We start from the raw sequence: 11,365 nt of genomic DNA, 5'->3' as shown, positions 1-11,365 counted from the left end.
AAATATTAGCTTCCAAAAATATTTTAAATTTGTCAAATTACTGATAATCAAACTATTAAAGCAGCATTTCATTTAACAAAGTGCTCATACATTTGGCCTTGGAACTAAATGTCTTAGCAAATAATTTAAAATGTACAATTGACTCACTCCATATCTTCTATTTAAGCTTCATACAGAATGAGATATAGATATTTCCCTATTCCTGTGTAAATCAATAATAGCTTACATTTATATAATTTTACCTTTAAAAAACACTTTGTAAATACATTATCAATTCATCCTCACAATCACTTTGTGAGGTATGTGATGCAACTATTATCCTCATTTAAGAAAGAAGTTGAGGCTTGACGATATTAAGAAATTGGGGCTAATTTCCAATTTCTGGTGACACTGAAATCAATGATAAATAATGCAGCTCACAATTTATGTTAGAAAGGACTTAAGAAGCTACCTGGTTTAATTTCCACAATTTACAGATAAGGAGGTCCATGCTCATAGAAGGTAGGCCGTTTATCCAGGGTCATATAACTAGTTAATAGAAGTTAGGAGTAAAAGACAGTTTTACTAAATCCCAACCCATTGCTATTTGCACTTGACCCAGCATCCAGAAATTAATGACTAGAAACTGTCTCCTTGCCAAATGCAAAATATTAAACATGCACCACCAAATAAATAAAATAATTGAAGTCATTTTAGTTTACTGTTTATGTTTAGTGCCTCAGCTTATTCCCATTCAGAGCTCTGATCACAAGGGCAAGCTAAATTGGATTAGTCTAAAATAGAATCTAATGCAGGATTAAACTCCTTCCATTCTCATCACTAAGTGCCCCGCCACAAATTTGCAAACAAAAGATCTTATTGTCAAAGGCAACACATGGCAATGACATTGGCTAGGAATATTTTTCCTATTAAATTCCTAAAAATGAGCTTTTAAGACTGATTATGAAGGCTTAAGTTCTGCAGTGACTTAGTGGGCTGAGAGTGCATTAGAAAGCATGGCTTAATTTACTGTGCATAGGGTTCAATGAGCAAGTGCTTTATTAGCATTTGTTTGTCATGTTTACTTCAAAAACATTCCCAGGACAATGGAATAGTCCTGGAGGATGAATGCAAGAAGGAAGAAAAATGTCTGTGGCATGAAGATTAAGGACAAATATGAAGGTCATGACGAGCTAAGCCTCAGCTTCTCTGTCGGCAATAGTGGGAACAGCATTTGTTCAGGACACTTCAAGTGGACCCCACAACAAAACAGTGAAGTAAGGTGAATAACACATCTGGTAAAACTGCAGAAAGAAGGGGTTCCATCCCGAGTCCCCAGTAGTGTTTCATATCCTTTTCTCCAAGGTGCTAAGCATACACAAATGGCTTATTTTACATTATTGTAATAGATATTACCTTCTATATGGGGTTATGATACACATATATGAGGATTCATTGATTACTTCTGGCTAACTTTTAATATCTTCTTTTGAATTTTCCCAGTAAGAATACTAATTTATCATAGGATATAAAGAAAAAAAAATCAATCAGGTGCACTGATGCAGTTTTCTAATTAAAGTTATAACTTTTTTTAAAGGCTTATAATCTTTAAGCAAGACACAATAAACAGAATAATTAGAAGAGCATTTAAAATATTCTTCAAAGTTTTATCAGCGTGGTCTAAAAAGATAATCATAATATGCTAATAGATAGAGATAGCATCTACACAGTCCTGATCCCCACATGATTTCCTTGGACCATTCTATCTGCCTGCAGTTGAGGGCCCGAGGCGTTGGCCTACATCATAGGCCTTCTTTCCCACTCTGTGATCTGCCCAGTCATTCTTCCTCATGAGGAACATAAAGTATCCTTCCATGGAACTGAGATTCCATGGAACATCCTGATTGGTATCAACTCATAATTCAAAACAATACATGTCTCCTATGTATATAGTGCTTTTCATCTAAAGCATTTTTTAAACATTTCCTTAGACCCTCACAACAACCCTGTGAGGTAGGTAGTAGGATTATCCCCATTTACAAATGAGGAAACTAAAACTTAGAGAAGTTAAAATGATTGGCTCAAGTTCTCACAGTTAATAAGTATTAAAAGTAGGATTCAAATGCAAGTTCAATAGTCCTTCCACTATACCATATTGTTGTTATTTCTGTTTTTATTCTTTATGGTAAAGAATTAATCTTGAAGACTTTATACTAAATTTATAAGCATTTATTAGTAAAGAGAAAAAGAGAAATAAGGTTTCCAGCCTTTCTAACTTAAAGATCCTGCCTGCAGCTTGGGAGATTGCCATTAAGCTAATTGCTGCTGGGATGGCTGGAGAGAGAGCCAGACCAGAGAGACTCTCCCCCAGATCCTTCCAGACCCTTCCATTGGCCAATGGCTTTCCTACATCATGCCTCCGGACCTGAGGCTGGCAGACACGTAACTTAAATTTTTAGCTAGATAAGTCATTTTACTTTACATTTTACCTATCACACCTACACCTTGGTATGCCCACACAAGGCAGCTCGAGACTTTACAACAAGTCAGAAGTACGGCGGTTAGCCACTTATGCAAACATGTTTGGATGTTGGTCTTGCTTGTCTCTTCAGGATCAGCCTCTCATTCCCCGTCAAAGTTCCCACAATAAGCAGAAAGCTCCTGTGGCTGAGATTAGTCACTGAAGTAATGAAAGGAGAAGCCTGCAGCAAGGAGCGCCACTGCCGCTGCTATCGCCAAGCCTACAATTCAAACAAACAAACACGGGACACGTGTGAGCTACAGGAGAAGGCTGGAAGGCTTTCCAGGCAGAAGAAGGGCAAAGTCGACAGTGTAAATGATCTCTCCGATTTGCACTACAAAGTACAGACACGAGATATTAGAGCCAGTTCCTTTATTTCTGGTGGGGTGCTTCTTCTTGTCCATTATTTTTCCATTTGCACAGCCAGAAGACTATTCTTCTAAACATTCTGTGCTAGTACATATGAAATATTTGCCTTTAATTAATGTCTTTTAAGTACTATGAAATGTCAGGAAAATCTTATCCTGAGGAAAATGTGATCTAAAGAAGATAAAATGTTTCTTCTATCTAAATGGCAACCATCTATTTCATAACCTTCTAAATAAAACCCAAAGTGAGGGTATAAAAGTTTATAGTCACCACAAAGAAGAGAACAATATTTAAAAAGATGTATCTTCAGACTGTTCACAGGTTTGGTATCTGTCACGTGGGCTATGTAGCCCAGAGAGCAGTTCCATATAGTAATTATAGGTCAATTTAATTCAACAACCATTTATTAAGGGCCTACTATATGCCAGGGCCTGGGCTAAGGGCTGGGATACAAAGACAAAAGTGATGGCACCTGCCATCAGAGTTCACTCAACAGAAACATGGCTCTTTCAGCGAGTCACTACTATTTGCTACATCAGTAACTTATTTTTCTCATTTTAGATGAAATGAGAACAAATTCTAGTCAAAATCTGGGTACCAGGAAAAGAGGAAATAGCAGGAGCTCATCATGTTAAGTCTGGTTTCTCCTTAAAATAATAAAAATCATTTTTGAGTAAAACTTTTAAGGAGTATGAAGAACTTTAGATGAAAAACAACTGTGACCAAATTAGAACAGTACTTAGCACATAATTGGAGTTTAAAGTTCACTGAATATAACTGAATGACCAAATGGCACTAAAGGGCTTGACTGCTTAAAAATTTTAGCCTGTGATAGGCTATGATACTTTAAAACAAAAAATGGAAACATGTTTATTAAAAATTCTTTCTAACTTAAAATTCCTATAAAGTTGGTCAGGCAGTAGTACCACTTTTGTTATTACAGGTTAAAACACGCACCTAAGACACAACAAATGTTTAATATTCTTTTTTTTTTAATCCTTACCTACCATTTCAGAATCAATATTATCTATTGATTCCAAGGTAGAAGAGTAGTAAGGACTAGGCAAAGGTTCGTTAAATGACTTGCCCAGGGTCACAAAGCTAGAAACTGTCAGAGGCCACTCTTGAACCCAGGATCTTGTGTCTCTGGGCCTGGATCTAAATCCACTGAGTCACCTAGCTGCCTCCCTGAAGTTTAATATCCTGAAAATCATAAAATTGATCAGTGATTAAGCTAACGAGAAAACACTGGTCTCCCAATATCAATGCCAACAGCCAATGCTTAGCCAATTTGGACTACCTGTTCCCCACATTATACACTGTGAACCTAAAAAGGATTATAGAATTTTTTTTCTCTTCTCAAAACCAACACATAAAAATCAGTAACCACTATTCACAAAACCATAACTATTAGTATGAAGTTTTTAAGAAAATAAGAAAAATTATTCATGATAAGCAAAAAGAAGTAAACTAAAATTCTGTAATGTTTCTAGAATGTTGCACATGAATGACTAGAGGTAACGTACCTAGGTTTTGCTGAATTCTCAATGCCATTGTAGTTTTAGCCAGATGCTTTGGTTGACCATCATATGTGTTGTCTAGTATGTCTTCCCTTTTCATACATGAATGTATACTAGCTGAATGAGGCAAAAAGAAGCAATTATTAAAAGAAGTGAGAGTATAAAAGGAATAATTACTCTCAGAATTCATTATAACTTAAAACATTATAAACAAAAAAAATATAAGGTTAAGTTCCTATTTAGTCTTAGGTTAAGATTATGACACATTAAATAGCATTTTCCTACTTTCAAATGTTTAAGTTTGGTGCTATGGAACTGCAAGGGCCATAAAATACACAAATCCTATACTTGATTTAGTTTAATATTGCCTTTTCCATAGGTTTCTGAATTTCAAAAATCTTAAAAATATGGGAAAATAAATATTTATATTCAATGCCTTTTATAAAGATAAAGGATATACAAACAATTCCAAATGACATTTTTGAATTATCATGAGTTTTCTGCCCAAGTTTCTAAAAGTGAATTTCATTGTTATAACAATACCAAAATATATAAGGAAACTAATAAAATGGCACCCTGATATATCCAAGAAATAAGAGAAACAAAGATCACCATCCTATTGAGAGGATCCTCAATGAAGAAATAGAAAAATATGGACAAACATATCACATGACACAGGATGAGAAGGCATAGAGGTCTGTGGTCTGAACTTGTATAATGAACGCTCATACCAATGTAACTGAAGATGCACTAAAATAAACTCTAAGTCTGCCACAGACTGTGATATTGGTCAAGTCAATCGAGAAATGATAGGCTAATTTACTTTTTTCTTAAACCATATTTTCTTAATAACAACACTAAGATGGAATAACAGAGGCTGGACAAATGGGGTTAAGTAACTTGCCCAGGGTCACACAGCTAGAAAGTGTCTGAGGCCACATTTGAACCCAGTTCTTCCTGACTCCAGATCTGGTGCTCCATCCACTGTGCTACTTAGCTGTACTAGTTGATTTTCAACAATTTTGTTGACAGTTTAGAAAAGAGAATTCTCATTGCTCAAGTTGTTAAATTTAAAGAGAGAAAGCAATTTTCTAATGGCAAGACTTGGGAAAAAGCATTTTATAGATTTGCAGGCTCCAAAACTTTTAGAGCCCGAAGGGGCTTTCCCTTACATTTTACAAAAACGCAAAAAAACAAAAAACAAAAAATTGAGGCCCAGAGAGATGCATAAAAAATTACTGGAACTGAAAGTCAACCAACAGCCTAGAGATAATAGTCTTCATCTCCCAATAAATTGGTTAAGAGAAAAGATTTGCTTCAAGCGTGGTTACTCAGTAAACAGAGGTACTTAAAATAGAGAACTATGACACCAAGATGAAAAGATCAGAGAATCTTAAAGACAAAAGAATATAGGATCAGAGGACTGTAGAGTTGGACAGGATCAGATCATCTAGTGCAGTGATGGGCAAACTTTTTAAAGAGGGGGCCAAAGGAAAGGAAATGCTCATCTGTCAGTCTGTTTCTAAGGCAACTCTTTCAAATTTTCATTGTATTGTCAGATTAAGAATAATGTGTGGGGGGCAGCTGGGTGGCTCAGTGGATTGAGAGTCAGGCCTAGAGACGGGAGGTCCTAGGTTCAAATCTGGCCTCAGACACTTCCCAGCTGTGTGACCCTGGGCATCACTTGACCCCCATTGCCTACCCTTACCAATCTTCCACCTATAAGTCAATACACAGAAGTTAAGGGTTTAAAATTTAAAAAAAAAAAAAAAAAAAGAATAATGTGTGGCCAGATAGAACATTTCAGGGGGCCTGCATCTGGCCAGCAGGCCGTAGTTTGCTCATCACTGACCTAGTGTAAACTTCTCTAGTCTAATTCTCATCGATGTGGACCTATAATATGTAGGAAGTAAGTAAGGGATAGAGTAAACTTCATGGATTAGCTTTAAGAGGAAAAGAGGAGAATTTGGATACAGCCCTGAGAGAGGATTCTGACAAGGAGAAAAGGACTGTGGGAGTTTTTACTGGCATTAATGGTCATTCTCTCACTCCTGTTTCCACTGAGCTGGAAGGAGGTTTTGCTCTGGCAATTTTCCCTTGGTAGTCCTAATCTCATAGAGAGATTAGTGATTTCCTTGTAGAGAGTTTGCCTTGGACTGCTTTTTTCCTGAGGTACACAGACTATCTGCCTGTGATCCATCTGCCAGAAATCCAATTGGCCAAGGTAATCCCAAGGGTTTGTCAACAGAGACTTCTTTGTCCTTTTGTTAATCCATGTTAATTAGGTTATAGTCAGATAGCTTTTGGGGTCTTAGGTAAGAGCAGGGAGATATAGGAAGGGCTTCAGAAGATCAGAAGAGCAAACCTTGTAAGGGGGAGCATAGACTGGAGGGAGAAGCTATAGCTGAATAGATTTAGGACTGTATTTATCATTTCCCTACCCTTAATAAACTTGGTTTTAATAATTCCAAGGGTTGTGCTCTACTGGCCCTGGGAGGTTCCTAGGTGGGTTTTATCATTTCTCCTCCATCTAGGAAGGATTCTTATTTCAAATATACCAAACAAGCAATTATGCATCCAGAGCATGAAGACTTGACAATGAGGGAAATGTGCTAACTACAAATAAGTCTATTCCAATGCTGAGAGGATACTGACACTGAGCCTAAATCTACTTAGCCATAACTTCTACCCACAGCTCTTATCAAGTCAAATAAATCTAACTTCTCTTCCATGTCACAGGTCTTCAAATACTTATAATCAAATCAAGTGTCCCTAGAGACTTCTTTTCAATACTAGCTCCTTGAATCGAATCTTATAAGAACACAGTTTTCAATCCCCAAACTATGTGTTGCTTTCCTCTGGACCAGTTCTAGTTGATCAATATCCTTCTTAAAACATGACACCAACGAATGAATACAATTCCCTGATGTCATTTGGTTGGGCAGAGCCCAGCAAATGGCCACATTCCACACTTTTCTTAATGCCAGTTAAGATTGTTAGCTTTTTTTGTTTCCATGCCACAGTAGTATTGATTCATATTCAGACACAGCTATTATTTCATTTCATTATATTTATATTGTTATGGTCTTTCTGGACCTTGACTTTGTTGGGATCTTTTTAGATCTCAGCTCTGACATCCAACATGTTAGCTAGTGAATGGCATCTGTAAATCAAATAGTCAAGATATTCACAGTGTCATTCAAATTATTGATAAAAATGCTTAACATGGGGTCAAGAACACATGATTTAAAAGCAATTTGTTCACTTTGCAGAGACTTTATCAGCTCAATTTCCATTTCCTAACAATTAGTTATCCCAGAAGGAAATGGAATGCCTTAAATTACAGGGTACTAAAATTCTTTAAGCAAAATGCAGATGGTCTCTTGTCAGATACATTAACAAGAGGCTTCCTTTTGAAGAATGGGAAGGGCTAGAAGGCACCTGAGATCTTTTCCCACAAGGAGATCCCAATGTCATTGACATTCATAGTCAACTTTGGCTTACTCTATGCCTTAGTGCCCTAGACACAGTTAAAGATAGGACTGTGCCATTCTTCTTTATCTGCCCTTGCTTCTATCTCCTATATAGGTATTTAAAATTTAGAGTTATTTCATTAGTCCCCTATGGATGCATGTTGTCTTGTCAAATCATTGTTTTCTGTTTCATCTGATTTTACTGCTGCACTGTTAGAAAGGAATTTAAGATCTCTCCCGGGCCAGTCAATTGAAGAATTTTAGGCTGTTGGTTCCTACCCATTCTTTCACTGAACTCTGTTTTGTCAAAATCTAAGATGTGTGCCAGGCTAGTATATTAGGTTTGTGCTTTATCATAAATTCCAAGATGGAGTGATGACTTCCTACCAAGGTTTCTATCATTTCTACCACAGTAACCTGTTCTTTCTAGTTGAATAGGATTCAAAACAACACTTCCCTAACCTCCCCTGCCCTGGCCATCTCACTTCAACCTTTTGGAGAATAAAATAATCTTTAAAGGCAATAATAGTTGCTGTTTTTGGAAGAAAAAGTTCTAGAAACCAAAATATAGTAGAAGGTCCCTCCTTGGTCTCATGATACTGTCATACCCCTGTGCTGTTTCTGATTTATACTGTTTCCTCTTTCTAGTCAGGTAGCCTATAACACATACTCAGTACAATGTTGTTTCTATTTCTCTCTCCACTGAGCTTTGCTTTCCTCCTCTATGGAAGCCTTATTTCCTCAGTGTGACAGCACTGTTCCTTTTGAATAAGATATACCCCCCCATCCAAAGCCATATCCCATTCATAAAGCCTATCCAGCAAGTCTTAGTCACACCTGTTTAGTTGCACCAATTTACTTCTGTGCATACAGTAAAAACTCTAGTTGATCTTACCACCCATACTTTGTACATATATCTTTGTGCAGAGACATATGAGCTAAGAGACTAATTCCTGTTATTTTATATTTTTTTGGATAAGTTTCCCTATGAAAAGACATCTCTGAAGTCAGTCTTTTTTCCTATGTTGTATCCACTATTCTTAGTTGTATCCAGCATCATATATCTATGCCAGTAGTTTTCATTCTTCTCTTCCATTTTCAGTTTAAATCTTGTCAAAATCTGCAAGACTCCAGGCAAACATATTTTCTCTGGACAACATTAAGTACATTCCATATTTAGTCAAGTGCTATTTCTATAAGTTGAACTCCAGAAATTCAAATCCTGTTTTTAGTCACCATTAAAAAACAAAACAAAACTATGTACTTCCCAAATCTGCCTCTTTTCAGAAGACATAGCTTTCAACTGGCTACAATGATAAAAATATCATCTCTTCTTCTATGGTTTTCAGTTCCTTATTGAAGACTTGACTGATAATCCCAAGCAATGCTTTCTAAATTCCTTCAGCAATATAATTTACCCCCATATGAATTGTGAGAAAGGTATGGTGGTCCCAGAGGAAAAAAAATGTATCTGGAGATTAATATTCCCAAAACATGTTTACTTTTATTCTCTAACATAATATTTTAGAACAATTCCCTCATTTCTTTCCATGGAACTATTCTCCTTTTTTCTAAGGCTCAAAATCTTTAAATTATTTTCAACCCTTGTCTTACTATTGACATTCTAAAAATTAGCTATTCCTCCAATATTGATTCCATCTAGTTGGCAACCTTTAACTCTTGATTATGGAACAGCCTATCTTTTGTTCAATTCATTATGATGATGTTTTTATTTCTGAATGAATTTCATTAAATGGGTTTCATTAAAATTTCAAAAATACTACTCCACTGCTGTCACCAAGCCTAACAAGTAAAATACATTACTAAGTGAACGTTTCTGCTTTAAGATGACTCATATAACCTAAAAAATGCAAACGGTATAGATACTCTATTCCTATTAAGTCATTTAGACAAATTGTCCTCCTCCTTTAAATCATGTTAAAAAAAATCATGTACTATTATAAGATTCCTACAAAACAAGGCACATATTTTAAACATTGTAACCTCCTGGAACCTAGATTAATACAATGGAGATAAATAATCAAGTTCATAACAAGAATAAGTAAAGCCATGTTTTAGAGTTACATCTTTAGCAGCCTTCAATCCCCAAATTCTACTTCTAACCTCAAAGTTCAATTTGAATTGGTACCAATCTCCACTAAAATATTATTTCACTGCATTTATGCTATAGAAGTGACCCTATGGGTCCTTGAAGGCTTGTTTAAATTCTGGAAGGTCTTTCTAAGTTGGCCTATATGTCTGTTCTCTGGGACTTGGTCTAGTTAGTTTTAGACAGATCTAGCATGATAATTCTATATGACTGTGAATTTAACTCTAAGTCACCTATTAAGGTACAGGTATGTTTTGACCTGCAAGTGGAGGTTTTTTTAATGAATTACTAAGGAAAACAGTTAAGTACTGGATTTAAATGTCAAAAACTGTATATTTTCAGGAAAATTTATGCACATAATATGAACTATCATTTCCATACTAAAACAATGGTATCATATAATGAGAAAAATGCTATGGAGCCACAGAATTTGAAGTTAAAATGGATCTGTTTTTTCACTTAAAATTCACTATTATTGAATCTGTAATTAAAAGTACTGTGCTGCTGGTATAGCCTGTATCAGATTATTTACCATCTCAGGGAGGGGTCAGGGGAAGGAGGAAAGGATTTGGATTGCAAAATGTCATTAAACAATTGTTAAAAATTGTTTCTACATGTAGTTGAAAAATGTAAATTTAATTAAAAAAGGGAAAAATAATTCTTGAAGATTAGAGGGAATGACTGAAAGGTAACATAGAATGCATTTAGATTAATTTATTTAAATGTTAATACTTGCAAAGCAAATATAAATCTGTTATATATGATTACTACCATTTGGAGGTAAAAAAACCCATCTATGGTGGCAACTTTAATTTTGTCCATCAGAGATTTTTATTCACCCTAGCTCACTCATGGATTACAATCCCCTAAAATATTATCAGGTATATATTATAAGCAAATGTAATTATATATGAAAATTAAAAAGTTATGCAGAAATTCAGATTAAAAAAAGTATTGTGTTGACCTCAGTCAATAATGATTTCTATTTCATTTTATTGTTTTTTTTTTAACTCTTACCTTCCACCTTAGAATCAATACTATGTATTAGTTCCAAGTCAGAAGAATGGTAAGGACTAGGCAGTGGAGGTTAAATGACTTGCCCAGAGTCACACAGCTGGGAAATGTCTGAGGCCAGTTTTGAAACCAGGACCTCCCATCTTTAGGCCTGGCTCTCAATCCACTGAGCTACACAGCTGCCCCCAATGATTTCTATTTCAGGTAAAAAGAGTGATTATGGAAGAGTATTTCTTTTGTTCAATTCAGAAGATAATGTTTGCATTACTTCCATTTAAGTCAGGAATGTGATGACATCATTCTCTTAGGAATATACTTAACTATGAAAGTATTTCAGAAGATGAGTTCTAAATACAGGACACAGAACATCTCAAGGATC

At 35.6% G+C, this 11,365-nt stretch overlaps 1 protein-coding gene across 1 annotated transcript in view; it reads right to left on the bottom strand.

The window, feature by feature from the left end:
- Positions 1 to 791: 791 nt before the first annotated feature.
- The window catches only part of ODR4 (odr-4 GPCR localization factor homolog), a 44,676-nt gene continuing 34,102 nt past the window's right edge, over positions 792 to 11,365 (bottom strand). The window contains exons 13-14 of the mRNA XM_044672379.1: positions 4,396 to 4,506; positions 792 to 2,720 (exon numbers count right to left, since the gene is read on the bottom strand). Of these exons, the coding sequence (XP_044528314.1) occupies positions 2,653 to 2,720; positions 4,396 to 4,506 (179 nt within the window). The 3' untranslated portion in view covers positions 792 to 2,652. The remainder of the gene's footprint in view (positions 2,721 to 4,395; positions 4,507 to 11,365) is intronic.

This window comes from Gracilinanus agilis, chromosome 4 (genome assembly GCF_016433145.1).
Source record: "Gracilinanus agilis isolate LMUSP501 chromosome 4, AgileGrace, whole genome shotgun sequence".
Lineage (NCBI taxonomy): Eukaryota > Metazoa > Chordata > Mammalia > Didelphimorphia > Didelphidae > Gracilinanus > Gracilinanus agilis.
This window is presented reverse-complemented; position numbering and strand designations above follow the sequence as displayed.